This window comes from Oncorhynchus gorbuscha, linkage group LG23 (genome assembly GCF_021184085.1).
Source record: "Oncorhynchus gorbuscha isolate QuinsamMale2020 ecotype Even-year linkage group LG23, OgorEven_v1.0, whole genome shotgun sequence".
Taxonomy (NCBI): Eukaryota; Metazoa; Chordata; class Actinopteri; order Salmoniformes; family Salmonidae; genus Oncorhynchus; species Oncorhynchus gorbuscha.
Genome location: NC_060195.1, coordinates 40,891,639 through 40,915,382, shown reverse-complemented (window position 1 = coordinate 40,915,382; position 23,744 = coordinate 40,891,639). Strand labels below are relative to the sequence as shown.

Here is a 23,744-nt window from a genome sequence, read left to right as displayed (position 1 = left end):
TATGTGATGATTTTAGAGAGGCTTAGTGCTTTTATATTTAATCATCTCAGCCAACCCAGTTCATATTCGTTATACAGATAGGCACTTTTTTTTATCTTGTCTGGTTTAGCATCCCAGATGAAGCCCAAAAAAATAAAAATGTGCTCATATGATTTGAAAAACGAATCATCAGGAGTAGGCAGGGCCATAAGTAAATGACTAAACTGAAATATGACCTAGGAGTTAATCAGTGTAATTGTTCCACAAATAAACACGTTTTTACCTCCCCATGGTTGCAGGATCTTGTCTATTTTGACTAGTTTTCTATGGAAATTCATTGTGGAAAGATTATTTATATACACTGCTCAAAAAAATAAAGGGAACACTTAAACAACACAATGTAACTCCAAGTCAATCACACTTCTGTGAAATAAAATAATAATAATATATGCCATTTAGCAGACGCTTTTATCCAAAGCGACTTACAGTCATATGTGCATACATTCTACGAAATCAAACTGTCCACTTAGGAAGCAACATTGATTGACAATAAATTTCACATGCTGTTGTGCAAATGGAATAGACAACAGGTGGAAATTATAAGCAATTAGCAAGACACCCCCAATAAAGGAGTGGTTCTGCAGGTGGGGACCACAGACCACTTCTCAGTTCCTATGCTTCCTGGCTGATGTTTTGGTCATTTTTGAATGCTGGCGGTGCTTTCACTCTAGTGGTAGCATGAGACGGAGTCTACAACCCACACAACTGGCTCAGGTAGTGCAGCTCATCCAGGATGGAAAATAATGTGGGCTGTGGCAAGAAGATTTGCTGTGTTCTTTCAGCATAGTGTCCAGAGCATGGAGGCGCTACCAGGAGACAGGCCAGTACATCAGGAGATGTGGAGGAGGCCGTAGGAGGGCAACAACCCAGCAGCAGGACCGCTACCTCCGCCTTTGTGCAAGGAGGAGCACTGCCAGAGCCCTGCAAAATGACCTCCAGCATGCCACAAATGTGAATGTGTCTGTTTCTGATTGTTTGAGCAGACTCCATGAGGGTGGTATGAGGGCCCGATGTCCACAGGTGGGGGTTGTGCTTACAGCCCAACACCGTGCAGGACGTTTGCCATTTGCCAGAGAACACCAAGATTGGCAAATTCGCCACTGGCCCTGTGCTCTTCACAGATTAAAGCAGGTTCACACTGAGCACGTGACAGAGTCTGGAGACGCCGTGGAGAATTTTCTGCTGCCTGCAACATCCTCCAGCATGACCGGTTTGGCGGTGGGTCAGTCATGGTGTGGGGTGGCATTTCTTTGGGGGGGGCGCGCATCCCTCCATGTGCTCGCCAGAGGTAGCCTGACTGCCATTAGGTAGCGAGATGAGATCCTCAGACCCCTTGTGAGACCATATGCTGGTGCGGTTGGCTCTGGGTTCCTCCTAATGCAAGACAATGCTAGACTTCATTTCATTCATTCAGACCTAAGATGTGTTATTTTAGTGTTCCCTTTCTTTTTTTGAGCAGTGTATTTTGTGATATGAATACCAAGTATGTCTACTTCACCGTCAGCCCATACAGAATCTTTCCAGATTCTTGATATCCTTCATCTTTGCTTATGGACTGCCCTCTTTAATTCAAACTACAGGTTTTCAATGGTGTTCAAGTCCATAGGCTGAATAATGTTGAATGTTCATTTTGATATGATTAATCATTTGTGGATTTTTGTGTTTGGTTGGGGTTACTGTCTTGCGGGGAGATTCACTTCCGGCCAAGTTTCAGCCTCTTGGCAGAGGCAACCAGGTTTTGGGCTAAAACGTCCTGGTAATGGGTAATGTTCAAGATGCTGATGACTTTAACAAGGGTCCCAGGACCATTGGAAGCAACATAGCCACATAACATTAATGATCCAACACCATTTTATTTAAAAATGTAAAAAAATTGTACAAATGTAAGCCCCTGGGGTTTATTAAATGGCATTGGCACTTGGATTTCAACCGGTGCTATGGTCAGATTACATGAAAATATAGCTCTATGGCCACGCACAACATTGGTGGGATTGGTGTCAAAATAAGGATACATAAGCAGAAAATACCTGCTGGATCTTTGATGTTATGGAGCTATTTTGCTTTCACTGGTCCTGGGGCCTTTGCTAAGGTCATCGGCATCATGAACTTTAGCCACTACGAGGGGATTTTCACTAAAGACCTGCTTGCCTCTTCCAGGAGCCTGAAACTTGGACCTGACTGGATGTGCCTAAGTATGTTTGCCTTTCTTTGTTTATTTGTGCGTTAGTCTGGCCGTGCGTCTCTGAGGGTGGGGTTGTGTGTGGTGATCCTTTCTGCGTGCAGTCAGTCTGCTCTTTGTTTTATTTTGCACTTGGCTGAGCTGCATGGTTTTTTTTTTGTGTTGAAGATGAGACTTGCTGAAGGCGGCTGGCTGTGTGAAGTCAAGTCAAGCCACGTGTGTCTGTGCTGCTGCTCATAGCTCTTCCATTCCTAACTCAGCCATGGTCATCTACCAAGGCAAAGTAATCCATAGACTCAGTTTACCTCTCGCCCCACAACCCTTAAAAAAATCTAGTCACTGTTTTAATAAACTCCTGCTTAGTTCACTTATAACTGCTTTGGCTACTTTGTAGCTCATTTGCGTAGCCTGCTTAATATAGGCTTTATGATAGAAATACAGAAGGATGAAATCAAGTTTCCCTCCTGCTGTCTCTCCTCTCATCCGTGGGTGTGCCAGGCTCTCTCTTTCACCTGTGTGTGTAATCCGGGGAGATTTGTTCAGATTAGCGGTCTAGGATGGGCCTCACTCTGATATGATTACTAATCTGGGAAAGGGAGGGCACAACTCTCCTCAATCACAATCCCGCCAGGTACAAACATTCATAGCCACACTCACCTGCACACAACTTGTGCCCACATGATCGTGTGTGTGTGTGTGTGTGTGTGTGTGTGTGTGTGCGTGCGTGCGTGCGTGCGTGCGTGCGTGCGAGAGAGAAAAAGAGAGAGGGAGAATTAGTCCCTGCCTGTCCAGGTGTTGAGCTATGGTGTTGAACGCAGACATTCTGCCCCAGCTCTTTGTGATTATTACCGCTACATTAGCCAGGTGTATCGTGTTAGCAGGTGCACTGCCCGTACCACCACATCCACAGTGGGTGTGTGTAGGATGTTTATCCTTTGTGTCTTTTGCGTGCATGTCTGGGTGTGTGTGTGTGCAGTCTTGACTGTGTGTGTGTACTGTATTTGTAGTCATTTTAGTGTGTGTGTGTGTTTAGTTCAGTATGTGTCTCTCTGCATGTATGCTTAGTTTAACGCGCACGGATGTGTTCGTGCGTGTGTCTGTGCACACGCATGTGTGGTGATTTATGTGCTGCAGTAATGAGTGTGAGCAGGGAGAATGGCTCCCTGGGCTGCTACAGGCCACTGCCATTGCTTATTCATGAGGAGCACTTAAGACAGGGGCCCATGTCTCGCTGAAGTATTTCACTAGTCACACACACATAACCAACTGCAAACGCAAACGCACCCGCATGCAAAACATCTGCACACTCATGCAAAACACCTGCACACTCATGCAAAACACCTGCACACTCATGCAAAACACCTGCACACTCTTTCAAATGCGCCTACTCAAAAACACAACTACACACACATACCGTCAAACTCGTACACACACATCGTCAAACTTCCCCTCTGTTTAGATTGGTAGGCCAGGGCCAGTAATAACTGTGGTTGTCACAAGTTCTGGGTGAGAGCATCTTCTAACAGGACAGAACTCTCTCTAAGAGAACACACACCACTGTTCCATACACATACTTTCTGATGCCTCGAGCTATTGGAACTGTGTCAGGGGGTGCGGTTAAAATTGGCAAAAAACACACATTTCTTTCCACAAGGCCGTGGGGTGACATTCAGAGACTTGCCCCGAAGCTACTCCTGTATTGTCTTAGCTGTGTGCTTAGGGTTGTTGTCCTGTTGGAAGGTGAACCTTCGTCCCAGTCTTAGGTCCTGAGCGCTCTGGAGCAGGTTTTCATCAAGGATCTCTCTGTACTTTGCTCCATTCATCTTTCCCTCAGTCCTGACTTGTCTCCCAGTCCCTGCCGCTGAAAAACATCCCCACAGCATGATGCTGCCACCATGCTTCACTGTAGGGATGGTGCCAGGGTTTCCTCCAGACATCACGCTTGGCCATTCAGGCCAAAGAGTTCAATCTTGGTTTCATCAGACCAGAGAATCTTGTTTCTCATGGTCTGAGAGTCCTTTAGGTGCCTTTTGGCAAAATCCAAGCGGGCTATCATGTGCCTTTTACTGAGGGGTGGCTTCCATCTGGCAACTCTACCATAAAGGCCTGATCGGTGGAGTGCTGCAGAAATTGTTGTCCTTCTGGAAGGTTCTCCCATCTCCACAGAGGAACTCTGGACCTCTGTCATAGTGACCATCTGGTTCTTGGTGACCTCCCTGAGCAAGGCCCTTCTTTCCCGATTGCTCAGTTCGGCCAGGCAGCCAGCTCTAGGAGGAGTCTTGGTGGTTCCAAAAGTCTTCCATTCAAGAATGATGGAGGCCACTGTGTTCTTGGGGACCTTTAATGCTAAAATAAATGTTTTGGTACCTTCCCTCAGATCTGTGCCTTTACACAATCCTGTCTCGGATCTCTACAGGCAATTCCTTCGACCCCATGGCTTGGTTTTTTCTCTGACATGCACTGTCAACTCTGGGACCTTATATAGACAGGTGTGTGCCTTTCCAAATCATGTCCAATCAATTGAATTTACTGCAGGTGGACTCCAATCAAGTTGTAGAAACATCTCAAGGATAATCTCCCGAGTGTCGCAGAGGTCGAGGACACTGCATCTCAGTGCTTGTGGCGCCACTAGACACCCTGGTTTGAATCCAGGCTGTATCACAACCGGCCATGATTGGGAGTTCCATAGGGCGGCGCACAATTGGCCCAGTGCTGTCTGGGTTTTGCTGGTGTAGGCCGTCATTGTAAATAAGAATTTGTTCTTAACTGACTTGCCTAGTTAAATAAAGGTTACTGTTAATTTAAAATGTAAATAATCAATGGAAACAGGATGCACCTGAGCTCAATTTCGAGTATCATAGCAAAGGGTCTGAATACTTACGTAAATAAAGTATTTCTGTTTTTATTTTTAATACATTTGCAAAAATGTCTAAATCTGTTTTCGCTTTGTCATCATTGGGTATTGTGTGTAGATTGATGAGCAACATTTTTTATAAATCAATTTTAAAATAAGGCTGTAACGTAACAAAATGTGTAAAAAGTCAAGGGGTCTGAAAACTTTCCATAGGCACTGTATATCAACGAATTGGTGAGGGCACTAGAACAGTCTGCAGCATCCGGCCTCACCCTACTAGAATCTGAAGTCGAATTTCTACTCTTTGCTGATGATCTTGTTCGTCTGACCAAGGGGGGCCAACAGCAGCACTTAGATCTTCTGCACAGATTCTGTCGGACCTGGGCCCTGACAGTAAATCTCAGTAAGACAAAAATAATGGTGTTCCAAAAAAGGTCCAGTTGCCAGGACCACAAATGCAAATTCCATCTAGACACCGTTGCCCTAGACCAGGTGTAACCGATGTGAAATGGCTAGCTAGTTAGCGGTGGTGCGCGCTAATAGCATTTCGATCAGTGACTTCACTCGCTCTGAGACCTTGCAGTAGTGGTTCCCCTTGGAGCGATGGGTAACGATGCTTCGTGGGTGTCAGTTGTCTGTGTGCAGGGGGTCCCTGGTTCGAGCCCGGGTAGGGGCGAGGAGAGGGACGGAAGCTATACTGTTACACAGGGGTTCTTAAACTTATTCAGCCTGGGACCCAAATGAGAAATGCTGTGTTTTCCTGGGACCCAAGCTTAGGAAAATATGCAACTATTTGCAAATATCGGTACATTTCATTGCCCTTATGCCTAAAAAAAGCAATATATACAAAAACAAATAACAATGAAATACCCAAAGATATATTTTCATGTTTATTTTTCCCCATTAAAAATGCACTTTTTTTTTATACCTGTCTAGGTTGGAACTGTTGCTGTTAAAATGCAATAAATAATTTAATTCTGAACTGGAACAAACGGATTGATCACATCCCACAAATGTATAACAGAACACACACACACACAGTCTTTTTGATCGTGCAACCCGAAGTAACAGTACAGATAAATGATCCGAAGTTTTCAACAAGCATGTCTATTCTGGGCTCAGTTTTTGACAGTACAACACTGAGGTCATGCTCAGCATTGCGACTGTTTCTGTACTTGAGAACCCTGACTTGCATCATCGGTATTTGGTGCAAAACTGGATCAGAACATCTACTGCTTTCTCAGTCAGGCAGGAGACCGCTACCTGTTGCAGATGAGCAACCCAGAACTGTGTGTTTGTCTCAAAAAGCATCTTGCTTCAATCAGTTTATTCCAGTTCAGACTAAAAATTACTACTTGCAACAGTACCAACCTCGAATTGTTTTCAACAATAATTTCTACAGTAAAATGTACAATAGGCCTGATAATGTTTTTATCTTCATCTGTACTGTTTCTTGGGGTTGCAGTAGCTAGTTAGCTTGCTTTGGCTAAACGTTAGCTATTAGCTGTGTAACGTTACAAGGCCAGGGTATTGTTTGAAAGAGAAACTCACATCTACTACTATGAGAGATGGTACTCCCCTATTTCTGCTTATCACCACCTGTTATAAAATGACAACAATGCCATGCAAGTTAACTTACTTTTCCACTTTCGAAGCACTGTTTCCTGAAGCATTCTGCCCTGTTCTTAAAGAACTCCCTGGGTTTACCGTCTCTGTTCTGCCTGGATGTTTGGTCAGGACGTGTCGTTTTATTCATTTGTTTGTTTTGAGAGACTCATTGCTAAGCACTTCCCCACACAACACACATTGTGGGCGCTCCTCGTTATTTCTCAAAGTGTGTATGGAAGAGACAAAATGTCATCACTGTATTTGCGTTTCATGACGATTGAGCTGAGTCACAACATGTGGCTAGCATGAGTCCATTTCATGACAGCGTTGAGTGATGGCGAGTGGGAATAACAAATCAGTGGCTTGAACGACAGCGCTGCAGCGTGTGGGTTGCGGAGTGATCTTTAAGAGAACTGCAACAACAAAGAAATCAGGTAAACAGCGAAGCACACGGGCATCTCCCTCCACCTCTCCCAATCGCGCAGCTGCCAAACTGAGCAGAGAGCGCAGTTGCACTTGGCCAAATCAATTCCAATAATTAATTAAATAATTATCCATTTACGACCCATACTTTATGAAACGCTGCCCTAGAGCACACAAAAAAACGATACATACATCAGCCTAAACATCAGCGCCACAGGTAACTTCAACAAAGCTAGGAACGATCTGAGAGGCATGAAGGGCCTTCTATGCCATCTGAAGGAACATAAAATTCGACCTACCAAATCAACATAAAAATACTTTAATCAGTTATAGAACCCATTGCCCTTTATGGTTGTGAGGTCTGGGGTCCGCTCACCAATCAATAATTCACAAAATGGGACCAACACTAAATTGAGACCGCATGCAGAATTTAAAAAAATATATCCTCAGTGTATAACATAAAACACAAAATATTGCATGGCCCTAAACGGAGAGTACACAGTGGCAGAATACCTGCCCACTGTGACTGACCCAAACTTAAGGAAACCTTTGACTCAATAGCCTTGCTATTTAGAAAGGCCTCCGTAGGCAGACCTGGCTCTTTAAGAGACAACAGGCCATCACAGCAGCAAGATTTCTGTGATCTGTTGCCAGAAGAAAATATGACATTTGAAATGTCTTTATTCTTTTGGAGCTTTTGTTAGTGTAATGTTTACTGTTATTTATTTATTTTATTGTTAATTTCACTTGATCTATTTCACTTGCTTTGTAAACAATGTAATGTAAACATATAGACATGGAAAGAGCAAGAGAGAATAAGGGAGAGGGAAATAGCAGGACAGAGAGGGAACGAGCAGGACAGAGAGGGAGGGAGAGAGAGGGAGGGAGACGTAAAGTGAGAAGAAGTGAGAGACTGAACCAAAGACAATGGGAGGTAACCAGAGCTAGAGCGAGAGAGACAGTTAAGATGTGTGATCGAATCACAATAAGATATTAAATGGATAAAGGAAAGTGAAGATGTCAGAGAAAAAGAGTGGCTAAGATTGATGATAAAATGAGGGAGATAGAACGTGTGTGTGTGTGTATGTGTGTGTATGTGTGTGTCAGAGAGAGACACTTCCAGATGACTGAGCTGTGAACAGGACTAGAAGTGCATCACGACCAATGAGACAGACAGGACAGGGTGTTACTCTCAGGTCACCACGGCAACTAGGGCAATGTCACACACACGGTTCATCAACTGCCTCGGTCCGTCTGCCTCTAGTGTTGTTGTCTTAGTGGTAGTTCTCTTTAGTCATGCAATCTGGCTCTGGTCCAATATCCACACTAGTGTTGTTGATGGCTAAGCCTAAGTGCATTGCGTTTGTTCTCCTAAGACCTAGATACTATTCAAATCAAATCAAATTTTATTTGTCACATACACATGGTTAGCAGATGTTAATGCGAGTGTAGCGAAATGCTTGTGCTTCTAGTTCCGACAATGCAGTGATAACCAACAAGTAATCTAACTAACAATTCCAAAACTACTGTCTTATACACAGTGTAAGGGGATAAGGAACATGTACATAAGGATATATGAATGAGTGATGGTACAGAGCAGCATACAGTAGATGGTATCGAGTACAGTATATACATATGAGATGAGTATGTAGACAAAGTAAACAAAGTGGCATAGTTAAAGTGGCTAGTGATACATGTGTTACATAAGGATGCAGTCGATGTTGTAGAGTACAGTATATACATATGTATATGAGATGAATAATGTAGGGTAAGTAACATTAGCATTGTTTAACTGATATATTTACATCATTTCCCATCAATTTCCATTATTAAAATGGCTTTCAGTGTCAATGACAGTGTGTTGGCAGCAGCCACTCAATGTTAGTGGTGGCTATTTAACATCTTGAGATCTCAGTCTCTCGGTCCCAGCTTTTTGTACTGACCTCGTCTGATGATGTGCAGTGGTTATTTTCCTGATCATGGCCTTCCCAACACTCCTGGAGGGCACGGGGCCCTCACCTCCTCCCTGTAGGCCGTGGATAGGGGGTGTTCCCTCTGCTGTTTCCTGAAGTCCACAATCATCTCCTTAGTTTTGTTGACGTTGGAGTGTGAGGTTATTTTCCTGACACCACACTCCAAGGGCCCTCACCTCCTCCCTGTAGGCCGTCTCGTTGTTGGTAATCAAGCCTACCACTGTCAGTTTGTGTCGAACTTAAAACTAGCTACCCTCTCCACTACTGATGATTGAGTTGGAGGCGTGCGTGGCCACGCAGTCGTGGGTGAACAGGGAGTACAGGAGAGGGCTCAGAACGCACCCTTGTGGGGCCCCCGTGTTGAGGATCAGCGGGGATGAGATGTTGTTGCCTACCCTCACCACCTGGGGGCGGCCCGTCAGGAAGTCCAGTACCCAGTTGCACAGGGCGGGGTCGAGACCCAGGGTCTTGAGCTTGATGACGAGCTTGGAGGGTACTATGGTGTTGAATGCCGAGCTGTAGTCCTGTTGCGTCTTGAGTATGCTGTGTTACGATGCAGAGATTCTTAGAGTTTGCAACCAGGTTGGGGTGGAATTACTCTGTCACTCTAGCATACCATTTAGAATGAAGAAGTGTATTCGACTCGCTGTCCTCTATAGCCTATTGCAGTGTTTAGTGTAAATTTCATTATTTTCACCAGTGATATACTGTAATATACAGTTTATATTATTGATTATATTTTAGCTTGTAATGTAAAAATGCAGTGGTAAGCTAAATCCCAAGAGTAAAATGTAAGTGCAGTGCATGTTTTAAGGCTGCTGCCAGGATATATTGAATTCAAAGTAAATTAACTTCATATTGAGAGAGAAAGGAGGGATGGGGGAGGAAGGGAAGAAGGAATACAGAGTTAAAGACATTTAAGGAGGAATGTGTGTGTGTGTGTGTGTGTGTGTGTGTGTGTGTGTGTGTGTGTGTGTGTGTGTGTGTGTGTGTGTGTGTGTGTGTGTGTGTGTGTGTGTGTGTGTGTGTGTGTGTGTGTGTGTGTGTGTGTGTGTGTGTGTGTGTGTGTGTGTGTGTGTGTGTGTGTGTTGGCATGTGTTCTGCTCTCTGTGTGTGAGGGAGTTTGAGACGGAGGGAGAAAGTAGCATAGGGAGAGGCAGCGAGAGATAATTGTTGTGTTAATTCATTCATTGGCCAGATAGGCCAGTCTACTTATCTCCTTCTCCATATATCCATCTTCCTCTCCTTCTTCTCTTGGGTCCATGAGGACAGGACCAAGCTCAGTTTATGTCAATGCTGACGGGGCCTAGAGGCCCCCCTTGCAAACAGTCAGCCTGTGGTGCTCTGCAGGGAGTGGAGGAGGGTGAGATGGGTGGGTAAGTAGGTGGGTTGTTAAAAATATTTTATTAGGATCCCCATTAGCTGTTGCGAAAGCAGCAGCTACTCTTCCTGGGGTCCACTAAAAACATGAAACATGACATAATACAGAACATTATTAAACAAGAACAGCTCAAGGACAGAACTACATACATTTAAAACAGCACACACAGCCTACATATTAACATATACACACAACATCTAGGTCAAATAAGGGAGAAGAGTTGCGCCACGAGGTGTTGCTTTATCTGTTTTTGGAAACCAGGTTTGCTGTTCATTTGAGCAATATGAGATGGATGTTCCATGTAATAGTGTATGTTTTCTTGAGTTTGTTCCACCCCTGGTGGCATGTCTGGTGGGGTAAGTGTGTGTGTCAGAGCTGTGTGTAAGTTGACTATGCAACCGTTTTGAATTTTCAACACAATGTTTCTTATAAAGACGAGGGATGCAGCCAGTCCTCTCCTCAACTCTAAGCCAAGAGAGACTGGCAAGCATAGTATTAATATTAGCCCGCTGATCACAATGAAGAGCAAGACGTGCCACTCTGTCCTGGGCCAGCTGGAGCTTAACTTGGTCTTTCTTTGCCGCACTTGACCACATGACTGGACGATAATCAAGATGCAGTAAGACAAAACTGGAGTCTGCAGTGTGGTCTCAAAAAAGCTGAACATCTTTTTATTGGGTTGGTGGGTAGATGGATGCAGAGCCACCCCCCCCCCTCCCCAACATAAAAACACACACACACACACACACACACACTGTAACACACTCTCACCAGCTCTTCAGGTCATTAGAATGCAATTTGACACATAATTTATTTATTCTCTTTACATCTTATTAACTCAATATTATAAATCTTGAAGTTTAGTATTTTTATCGCAGAGAGTGCAGATTTCCCCCTAAATAAACTCATGGGTGAGTTGAAGGCTGATGGACTAAATCGTTCCCAGGTAATCCAGACTGAGTAAATCAATGTCAGATCAACCAGGCGGACGAATCAATCCCACATCTACCAGACAGACGGCCAGAGCGACAGACGAATCGATATCAAATCAGCCCAGACAGTCTAATCTATTATTGTCACATACACAATCTGTCTGTAAGATGAGACTGTAGGCCTTTTATTTCATATAGTCGTACAGTTATTCGTTTCTGTTAGGGTAGACGTTTAATTTGATAGTTTGGTTGGTGATTTGGATAGGATAACGTGTCTTATGTGAAGGTCCGTGCTTTGATTGGTTGTTAAAGTTCTGAGGGAGACATTGATGCGACGCAATTCATTTTCAGTTGGACTGATTAAGTTCTAATCAACGTCATGCCTTAGCTGTGCACTGCAAGTAGCATTTATAATGTTAGCGCTCCATAGTCTTCCGTAGTCTTTTGCAGTATCACTCTGTAGCTGACTCCGCAGACAGAAGACATTGTTAGTGTTGGGCTGCACTTACCTCATAGAGGAATCTCATAGAGTAGCTGTCACGTTCTGACCATAGTTCTTTTGTGTTTTCCTTGTTTTAGTGTTGGTCAGGACGTCAAGCTGGGTGGGCATTCTATGTTGGATGTCTGTCAGTTTGTCTGTTTCTGTGTTTGGCCTGATATGGTTCTCAATCAGAGGCAGGTGTTAGACGTTGTCTCTGATTGGGAACCATATTTAGGTAACCTGTTTTGTCATTGTGGGTTGTGGGTGATTGTCTATATTAGTTGCTTGTGTCAGCACAGTTCTTATGATAGCGTCACGGTCGTTATTTGTTTATTGTTTTTGTACAGTTTACTTGGTGTTTTTCGTCCATCTATTAAATGATGCGTTCACACCACACTGCGCTTTGGTCCGCTTCTTACGACGATCTTGACAGTAGCCGGAATTATCACTGCACCTCTGCGTTCCAAGTGGCACTCTATTCCCTTCTTGGTGCACTACTTCTGACCAGAGCCCTGCTTCAAAGTAGTGCACCAAATAGGGAATAGGCTGCCATCCGGGAAGCAGTCTATCACTGGGCTGGTAGCTTATCCGGGACGGTTTGCGTGGGAGCCGCACAATAGAAGAAGTGATTTGATGACACAACCAGTCTATTGAGATTAAAGGCAGTCTGCCCGGCCCGCTTAATCAAAGCCCCCTCGATCGATTCGCGCCAGGAGCCATGACTTACTCACCTCTCATCCTCTCTCTCCCTCCCTCTTTCTCCTCTCTCTCCTCTCTTACTATCTCTTTCTCGCTCTCCTCCCTATAGCTTTCTACTCTGTCTTTCTCTCTTCCATCTCCTCCCTCTATCGTCTAAGAGTCCCAGGCTTGGCCAAGGAGAATGAGACAATGTTCCCTATCGATTAACCAAGCGGCCCTGTACCCTGGGGGGACTGCAGGATGGATAGGCTGCCTATAGGGTGGTGTGTTTGTGTGTGCGCACGCACAAGTTAGTGCTTACATGCGTGCATGTGGTGGACATTGTGTACTGTACTATTTCAACACTAAGTGCAAATGTGTGTAATTGTCTGTGTGTCAGCTCAAAATTCAGTACAAAACAGACTGCATTTAAAATCTTGCTCCTTGGCCTGTATTTTGAGAGAGGCAGGGGAAACTAGGTCTCTGTGGTGAGACTTGTTTCATAATGCATGAGGAGAGGACCGGGCTGAGCAGGTAAACATCCCTCACATCAAATGGAGTGAGAAAAGGTAAGAGGGGGTAAAGGAAGAAAGAGTAAGGAAAGGAGGAGACAGGATTCCGACTCTTTCCTAACCTTATACCTAGAATGCCCGGGGCTAGGTTGAAAATGGATTGTATTTAGGAAGCACTTGGATAATAATATTTTTGTGGCTTAGAGTGAATGCTTGTGGTCTATACATATTCTACAAATGAATATTTACAGTAAAGGTATAGGAAAAACAGGCAAACATCTGAATATAACATAAAGTAGATAAGTATTCAGTGTATAGAATTAGATGTAACACTGAAACACAGTAAAATATATGTACAGTACCTGTCAAAAGTTTCCACACCTACTCATTCAAGTGTTTTACATTATTTTTTACTATTTTCTACATTGTAGAATAATAGTGAAGATGTGAAAACTATGAAATAACACACGTGGAATCATGTAGTAACCCAAAAAGTGTTAAACAAGTGTGTGTTAAACAAAGCATTTTTTTGCAGCCCAAATAAATGCTTCACAGAGTTCAAGTAACAGACATATATTTTAGATTCTTCAAAGTAGCCACCCTTTGCCTTGACAGCTTTGGACACTCTTAACATTCTATCAACCCTGGTGCGTGTGTGTGCGCTGTCTGTGTGTTTATGTATGTGCTATACGTTTTGTGTTTATAGGCATGCTCCCGCATTTAACACATACATATGTGTTATGTGTATGTGTATGTTTATCAGTATATGGTCATGTTACTTGCCTGCATTTTGTGTGTGTGCAGGCTTCCCTGTTAAACCCCACAGCTTGGAACACGCAGCTGAGATCTGACAAAGTTTTGCATATCTTTGGTAACATTTGAGTCTTGGTTTTTATGGGTGTTACATCTCAGACAGTTTGTCAATATGCTGTAAAGAATATTGGGGCTGCTGCCTGTCTGGTCTGATGCAGTTTAGTATGTACATGGTAGTCTGCCATCGCAAAGTGCTGAGTTATCATAGTTGGGGCTACAGAGGCACAGAACAGTACACACAGAGCATTCGGAAAGTATTCAGACCCCTTCTTCCACATTTTGTTACATTACAGTCTTATTCGAAAATTGATTCAATAAAAAAAATTCCTTGTCAATCTACACACAAAACCTCATATTGACCATGCAAAAACATGTTTTCAGAAATGTTTCCATATTATGTATGTGTGTGTGTGTATATATATATATACATATATAGACTGCTCAATAAAATAAAGGGAACACTTAAAAAACACAATGTAACTCCAAGTCAATCACACTACTGTGAAGTCAAACTGTCCACTTAGGAAGTGTTACGTTCCCCAGTTTATGTGTTGTAGTTTGTGTATTTGCATGTGTTTATTTCAGGAAATGGCTTCCTGAAATCCCTCAAGCAGCTGATTGGTCAACTCCATGGCTAATTGGAGAGCTGACCCCGCCCCCTCGTCAAGACGCAGCTGTCTCCAATTACCCATTCAATCTGAAGCTATATAAAAGCCAGTGTTCTGTTCAGGAGAGCGATTTTCTGGGAGGTCATTGCAGAGATTTTGTAGGAAAGAGATTTTGCTGGGAGTTCATTGCTGAGAGTTGGTATGTTTAGTGAGTTTGTTGCTCAGATAGAGCTTATTTGACATCCTTTGTTTCTTAGTTTGTTTGAAAATGGTTTAATATTCTGTTTCATTTGTTCCCAGGGGGGAAGGGGAAGGCACCTAGGGAGTGCTTAGGCAAGAGGCCCGCGTGCATACATTACCCGTAGCATATTCGCTGTCTAGGCACACTAGGTAAGACCTGGGCGGACCACCCCCTGTATTTTGGTTAGGGCACCAGGTGGTGTTAAATTAGGTAAGTAGTGGGTAGGCAGGTAAGATAGGAGAGGTGGGGGCTTTGAGATTTACTTTCTTTGCTTTGGTTCCGTCCAGCCCCTTTTCCCCATATTACCGTGTGAAGGAATAAAGTCCTTGTAAACGGTACCACATTCTGTCTGTTGTCATCCTTACTCGCACCTACAGTCCATACCTTTTTCACTTCACGGAGAGTTTAGTTGTAGCAGGGTGTTGCGTTCCCTCTTCATAGAGGCATGCGTAACAGGAAGCAACACTGATTGACAATACATTTCACATGCTGTTGTGTAAATGGAATAGACAACAGGTGGAAATTATAGGCAATTAGCAAGACACCCCCAATAAAGGAGTGGTTCTGCAGGTGGTGACCACAGACCACTTCTCAGTTCCTATGCTTCGTGGCTGATGTTTTGGTCAATTTTGAATGCTGGCAGGGGGTTTCACTCTAGTGGTAGCATGAGACGGAGTCTACAACCCACACAAGTGGCTCAGGTAGTGCAGCTCATCCAGGATGGCACATCAATGCGAGCTGTGGCAAGAAGGTTTGCTGTCAGCGTAGTGTCCAGAGAATGGAGGCGCTACCAGGAGACAGACCAGTACATCAGGAGACGTGGAGGAGGCCGTAGCAGGGCAACAACCCAGCAGCAGGACCGCCACCTCCACCTTTGTGCAAGGAGGAGCAGGAGGAACACTGCCAGAACCCTGCAAAATGACCTCCAGCAGGCCACAAATGTGCATGTGTCTGCTCAAACGGTCAGAGACAGACTCCATGAGGGTGGTATGAGGGCCCGACGTCCACAGGTGGGGGTTGTGCTTACAGCCCAACACCATGCAGGACGTTTGGCATTTGCCAGAGAACACCAAGATTGGCAAATTCTCCACTGGTGCCCTGTGCTCTTCACAGATGAAAGCAGGTTCACACTGAGCACATGTGACAGACGTGACAGTCTGGAGAAGCCGTGGAGAACATTCTGCTGCCTGCAACATCCTCCAGCATGACCGGTTTGGCGGTGGGTCAGTCATAGCGTGGGGTGGCATTTCTTTGGGGGGCCGCACAGCCCTCCATGTGCTGCCATTAGGTACCGAGATGAGATCCTCAGACCCCTTGTGAGACCATATGCTGGTGCGGTTGGCCCTGGGTTCCTCCTAATGCAAGACAATGCTAGACCTCATGTGGCTGGAGTGTGTCAGCAGTTCCTGCAAGAGGAAGGCATTGATGCTATGGACTGGCCCACCCGTTCCCCAGACCTGAATCCAGTTGAGCACATTTAGGACATCGTGTCTTGCTCCATCCACCAACGCCACGTTGCACCACAGACTGTCCAGGAGTTGGCGGATGCTTTAGTCCAGGTCTGGGAGGAGATCCCTCAGGAGACCATCCTCCACCTCATCAGGAGCATGTCCAGGTGTTGTAGGGAGGTCATACAGGCACGTGGATGCCACACACACTACTGAGCCTCATTTTTACTTGTTTTAAGGATATCACATCAAAGTTGGATCAGCCTGTAGTGTGGTTTTTCACTAATTTTGAGTCTGAAGGAATTGTCCGTAGAGATCCGAGACAGGATTGTGTCGAGGCACAGATCTGGGGAAGGGTACCAAAACACTTCTGCGGCATTGAAAGTCCCCAAGAACACAGTGGCCTCCATCATTCTTAATTAGAATAAGTTTGGAACCACCAAGACTCTTCCTAGAGCTGGCCGCCTGTCCAAACTGAGCAATCGGGGGAGAAGGGCCTTGGTCAGCGAGGTGGCCAAGAACCTGATGGTCACTGACAGAGCTCCAGAGTTTCTATGTGCAGATGGGACAACCATCTCTGCAGCACTCCACCAATCAGGGCTTCATGGTAGAGTGGCCAGACGGAAGACACTCCTCAGTAAAAGGCACATGACAGCCCGCTTGGAGTTTGACTCTGACCATGAGAAACAAGATTCTCTTGTCTGATGAAACCAAGATTGAACTCTTTGGCCTGAATGCCAACAGTCACATCGGGAGGAAACCTGGCAAACCCTACGCTAAAGCATGGTGGTGGCAGCATCATGCTGTGGAGATGTTTTTCAGCGGCAGGGACTGGCAGACTAGTCAGGATTGAGTGAAAGATGAACGGAGCAAAGTACAGACAGATCCTTGACAAAAACTTGTGTGGATGAAGGTTCACCTTCTAACAGGATAACGACCCTAAGCACACAGCCAAGACAATGCAGGAGTGGCTTCAGGAAAAGTCTCTGAATGTCCTTGAGTGGCCTAGCCAGAGCGCGGAATTGAAAATCTCTGCATAGACCTCAAAATAGCTGTACAGCGACACTCCCCATCCAACCTGACATAGCTATGAGAGGATCTGCAGAGAAGAATTGGAGAAACTCCCCAAATACAGGTGTGCCAAGCTTGTAGCATCCTTCCCAAGGAAGACTGCTGCAAAAGTGCTTCAAAAAAGTACTGAATAAAGGGTCTGAATACTTGTGTAAATGTGATATTTACATGTTATTTTTTCATGCATTTGTAATCATTTCTTTTAAAAAGTGTTTGCATTGTCATTATGGGGTATTGTGTGTAGATTGATGAGGGGAAAGGCTGTAATGTAACAAAATGTGGAAAAAGTCAAGGGGTCTGAATACTTTCTGAATGCACTGAATGTGGAATAGTGCTGAGCAATTCACTATACACACTATGTGTGTATATATAGTGTGTGTTGACACCCCTTCAAATTAGTGGATTTGGCTATTTGCTGACAAGTGTATAAAATAGAGCACACAGCCATGCTATCCCAGGAAAGGGCTGAAAATTGCCCATATTAATATACACTATATATATATATTTTATATATATATAAATCCACTGTATATATATATATATATATATATATACATACAAAAGCAAATGAGTGGATTCGGCTATTTCAGCCATACCCGTCCATGCAATCGCTGTAGACAAACATTGGCAGTAGAATGGCCTTACTGAAGAGCTATGTGACTTTCAACGCGGCACCGTCATAGGATGTCACCTTTCCAACAAGTCAGTTGGTCAAATTTCTGCCCTGCTAGAGCTGCCCCGGTCGGTCAGCTGTACGTTCTTTATTGTGAAATCGAAATCTCTAGGAGCAATAACAGCTCAGCCACGAATTGGCAGGTCACACAAGCTCACAGAATGGGACTGCCGAGTGCTGAAGCGCGTAACTTGTAAAAATTGTCTGTCTTCGGTTACAACACTCACTACCACTAATACTCCAAACTGCCTCTGGAAGCAACTTCAGCACAAGAACTGGAGCTTCATGAAATGGGTTTGGTTTCAATAACTGAGCAGCTGAACACAGGCTTAGGATCACCATGCTCAATGCCAAGTGTTGGCTGGAGTGGTGTAAAGCTCTGGAGCAGTCAAACACGTTCTCTGGAGTGATGAATCACGCTTCACCATATGGCAGTCCGATGGATGAATCAGGGTTTGGTGGATGCCAGGAGAAAGCTACCTGCCCCAACGCATAGTGCCAACTGTAAAGTTTGGTGGAGGAGGAATAATGGTCTGGGGCTGTTTTTCATGGTTCAGGCTAGGCCCCTTATTCCAGTGAAGTGAAATCATAATGCTACAGCATACAATGACCGCTACAGCATACAATGACGCTTCTGTGCTTCCAACTTTGCGGCAACAGTTTGGGGAAGGCCCTTTCCTATTTCAGCATGACAATACCCCCATGCACAAAGCGAGGTCCATACAGAAATGGTTTGCTGAGATCAGTGTGGAAGAACTATGCTGGCCTGCACAGAGCCCTGACCTCAACCACATTGAACACCATTGGGATGAATTGGAAAGCCGACTGCGAGCCAGGCCTAATCGCCCAACATCAGTGCAATGTTCCAACATCTAGTGGAATGCCTTCCCAGAAGAGTGGAGGCTGTTACAGCAGCAAAGGGGGGACCAACTCCATGTTAATGCGCATGATTTTGGAATGAGATATAAGACGAGCAGGTATTAACATACTTTTGATCGTATAGTGTACTTGTGTGCCTTATCCACATTGACTTAAATCAAACAAATCAAATCACACTTTGTCACATGCGCCGAATACAACAAGTGTAGACCTTACCGTGAAATGCTTACTTACAAGCCTTTAACCAACAGTGCAGTTCAGGAAGAGTTAAGAAATTATTTACCAAGTAGACTAAAGTTAAAATGTATAATAAAAAAGTAACAAAATAAGAATAACGAGGCTATATGCAGGGGGGCACCGGTACCGAGTCAGTGCAGGGGTACAGATCAGGTCATTTGTACATGTAGGTAGGGGTGAAGTGACTATGCCTAGATAATAAACAGTGAGTAGCAGCAGTGTACAAAAGGGAAGGGGGGGGGGGGGGGGTCAATGTAAATTGTCCAGTGGCGATTTAATGAATTGTTCAGCAGTCTTATTGCTTGGGGGTAGAAGCTTTTGAGGAGCCTTTTGGTCCTAGACTTGGCGCTCCGGTACTGCTTGCCGTGCGGTAGCATAGAAAACGGTCTATGACTTGGGTGACTGGATTTTATGGGCTTTCCTCTAACACTGCCTATTATATAGGTCCTGGATGGCAGGAAGCTTGGCCCAGTGATGTACTGGGCTGTTCGCACTCCCCTCTGTAGTGCCTTCTGCTCAGATGCCGAGCAGTTGCCATACCAGGCTGTGATACAACCGGTCAGGATGCTCTCGATGGTGCAGGGACATTACACATTCAATAAAAATTTGTTAGGAGTTTTCAACCTCTAAAGTAGCTTAATATCAAGACATTTGTTGTGTAAATCCATCTATATACCTCCACCGCAAATGTATGTAAAGATTAACACAAAATCAAAGCAGGAAAACCAGACAGTAATTTTGGGTTGGAGGCATATAAATGGATTTATACAACCAATTTCATGTGACAAGGTTTCATCTTGGCATTAGTCTACTTTTGATGTCTGAAAAAACATCTTACACATTTTCGTTTATGAGTGTAATGTCCCTTTAATAAAACATGGAACGAGGAAGTAACTCCCCCAGATAATCTCATTCAATTTGAGATGGAATTAAAGTGCTTTTGTATCACTATCATTAACTCATTAACTCAATTCACTCATTTGACCTTTCACATCGTAATGGCACGTTAGGGGACAACACTGACGATTTGTTGAAACACAGTGGTACCGATAGCTTAGGGGTGGTAGGGTATAAATGGGCTTCCTTGTGCCCTATCATGTGCCTCCTCATGGTGAATGTATCATCTATTTACCAGATGGGAATAAAGGCTTTAGGGGAGAGAACCTCACAATCTTTATTGTGCATGTGATGTGGTTCGTCACCAAGCCTATCTCCCGGCACAGCTGAGATTCATAAAGCTTATCAAGCAATTAGAAAGAGAGTAAATGTTTGGATTTAAATGTTTACACGGCTTTCTTCAGGAAATGACTGTTGCATATCTCAATTTTTCATAATTGATCTCTCAAGCATGATTGTGTTGTTTTCTGTTATATAGGTACACATTTCAGTGTGTACGCTGTGTACCAGCTTTGATGTAGGCCTAGGCTACACGGATACGATTTGCTCTTTGTTTGCCTCAAACAATTGCTTTATCTTTATATAGCCACAATATACACGATTTAGGCTACTATTTCTATCTCACAAAGGATTGCGTATGTCTCAATCCGTGGCACGTGTTGTTATTGTAAAGTAAGATTTGAACGGGAAAACAGATCATAGGAATGGTGCTGCCGGAGGGCCGTCTTTTATTGGACGAAACTATGAGAAGTAAGTTGCGTTGAGGGCCATTCTTCTCCTCGTGTAGTAGTTGCTGTATGGCTGCTCTAATCAGTGTTTTGTTATTTTTCCCTTTTCATGTTATCGATGCCTATTTTCGTCACAGTGTGTTTATACAAGCGACTCTGTGTCTCTCGTCCAAAAAGTGTGTGTGTGTGCAAGATATTCTTGTATTTGGTTCCCATAGGCATAGCTAATCGAATCGAGCATGAGTATGTTTGTAAGACAGTAACTTGGCAAAGAGTTGTTTTTCCTCCTCTCCGTTTTCAACATCTCATTGTTATCCAGTGACAAAGGCAACCGCATGTTCTGCTCCTCATCTGAACCAGGAGCCACTAATCCACCTCCAGCTTCTCCTCGCTCTCCTCTTACACAGGAAGATAGAGGACCAGGGGCACTGGTCCACTTAGACTAGAAGCTTATTGTTTCCATTTATTGACTCCTACGACAACACAGTTCCAACATTATGTGTCTTGAGTTATAACAAAGTGAGTTATGCCAAAGTGAGACACTGGCTCGTGTACCCAGGCCTGAATGTCAATGAAATAGTAGTATGTCGGATGAATTCCCTCTGTCTTGTCGGTAAGCATGGACGCAGGTTTGGATGTGGATCATGTGTTGATGCTGGTGTGTGTGTGTGTGTGTGTGTGTGTGTGTGTGTGTGTGTGTGTGTGTGTGTGTGTGTGTGTGTGTGTGTGTGTGTGTGTGTGTGTGTGTGTGTGTGTGTGTGTGTGTGTGTGTGTGTGTGTGTGTGTGTGTGTGTGTGTTTGGGTTTGTGAATCTAATCGCATCCTCTGTCATTCTCCTCTTTCTCCCCAGATGGCGGACAAAACAGAATTTGGATTACTGCTTCCTCATGATGTACGCCCAGTCCAAAGGGACCTACTATGTGCAGGTACGAAACCTCAAGCCTCTTGCAGCATGCATCTGTTTACAGTGTTTTCTGTAAAGACTGAAGAAATGAGTATATTCTGCATAGTGAAATGAGAATCTTGTTCTGACATATCAGTGCTTGGAACGACATTGCTCGCAGGGCAGCCATTTCGCACAACCTTTGGACAGGTGGCACTCAGCAACAGCTATAGTCCTACAGAAGCTATCTAGAAAGCTATCGCGAGGGTGACAGCAATAATATTTGCCCCAGTCGTTTCCCGCTGCTGAGGCTGCATTCCTGAGAGCCGACGAGCGGCGGCTGCCATTTAGATTTTTGATTTGATTTATTAGGATCCCCATTAGCCGACGCCAATGGCGACAGCTAGTCTTACTGGGGTCCGAAACAGTGAAAAATTCATTACAGACAAAATACTTTAGAATTTACATACATTTAAAAACATGAACATGTGGTGTGTGTGTGTGTGTGTGCGCGCGCATCTATCAGTTACACATACACACAACAAGTAGGTCACATAGGATCGAGGCCTGAGGTGTTGCTTTATTTGTTTTTTGAAATCAGGTTTGCTGTTCACTTGCGCAGTGTGAGATGGAAGGGAGTTCCATGCACTCATGGCTCTGTATAATACTGTACATTTCCTTGAATTTGTTCTGTACCTGGGAAGTGAAAAGACCCCTGGTGTGGCATGTTAAGTGGCATAAGTGCGTGTGTGTGTGTAAGTTGACTATGCAAACCATTTGGGATTTCCAACACTAATGTTTGTTATAAAAACAAGAAGTGACGCAGTCAGTCGTTCCTCAACTCTAAGCCAAGAGAGACTGGCATGCATGGTATTAATATTATCCCTCTGATTACAATGAAGAGCAAGGCGTGCTCTAAAAAACATTGTGCAGGTGTGGTTGGAAGCCGAAGAGCTTATATGAAGACCACACAACAACAACAACAAAAAACACAATGTGCATTACATAAGTACAAAAAAAGGATTGTTAAAACACAACAAAATCAAATCATTATAAAGGATTTGATCAGTAATAAATCAGTAATAAAAAGAACAATACTTTTTCATGTAAGTGTGTGCATGAGCGTTAGGCTATATGGAGGAGATTACTGAGTGGTTTGGTTCATCAGGCTGACCCCTAGTCTTCACTTAAAGTTTTTGAGGGATGATGAGGTTTTGGCAATGTGAAGATAATATAATATAATAATATATGCCATTTAGCAGACGCTTTTATCCAAAGCGACTTACAGTCATGTGTGCATACATTCTACGTATGGGTGGTCCCGGGGATCGAACCCACTACCCTGGCGTTACAAGCGCCATGCTCTACCAACTGAGCTACAGAAGGACCAGATAAGAATTCCAGAGTATGGTACCTATGTACCTGATTGAGAATTGACTATGTGATGTGTGGCACGTATGATGGTATGATGGAGGTATGATGATTTTGTAGAGGAAAGTGCATAATTGCTGTACATTAATATCGTAAATAGACAAGATGTTGAGTTTCTTAAACGAAGATGCAGATGGAGCTAGGTAATTAGAATAGGTGGCTAGTCTTCCAAATGTATTTTGTATAATGAGTCATTTGTGTAGGTAGGAGGCACATGTACTGGCCAAGAAAATATTACAGTAAATGAGATATGGGTAAATTAAGCTATATTATATAGTTAGGAAGCAAGCCTGATGAACCAAACCACTAATCTTTCTGATGATACCAACAGATTTCATCACTTTACTGCAGACAAATTGAACATCTTTCCAGGATAACTTTTCATCAATTAAAACTCAGAGGAATCTATTGGATGTGACTTGTTCCATTTCATTCCCACCAATTGAGACTCTGGATCGTTTTTCAAACCATATTCCTTATTCTTACTAGTGAATACAATAAAGTTGGATTTTTTAAAACCTGTCTGGCGCCAGTGGGATGGTAGCAATCCCACCTGACCAACATCCAGTGAATGTGCAGGGTGCCAAATACAAACAACAGAAATCTCATAATTAAAATTCCTTAAACATACAAGTATTATACACCATTTTAAAGATAAACTTCTTGTTAATCCAGCCACAGTGTCTGATTTCAAAAACGCTTTACGGCAAAAGCACACCATGTGATTATGTTAGGTCAGCGCCTAGCCACAGCAAATCATACAGCCATTTTCCAA

The 23,744-nt window shown here is 43.9% G+C and overlaps 1 protein-coding gene across 2 annotated transcripts in view; it reads left to right on the top strand.

The window, feature by feature from the left end:
- Positions 1 to 23,744, top strand: part of mgat4b (alpha-1,3-mannosyl-glycoprotein 4-beta-N-acetylglucosaminyltransferase B) — a 222,872-nt gene that overhangs the window by 133,656 nt on the left and 65,472 nt on the right. For both annotated transcript variants that reach the window (XM_046323934.1, XM_046323935.1), the window contains exon 7: positions 21,506 to 21,581. In XM_046323934.1, the coding sequence (XP_046179890.1) occupies positions 21,506 to 21,581 (76 nt within the window). The remainder of the gene's footprint in view (positions 1 to 21,505; positions 21,582 to 23,744) is intronic.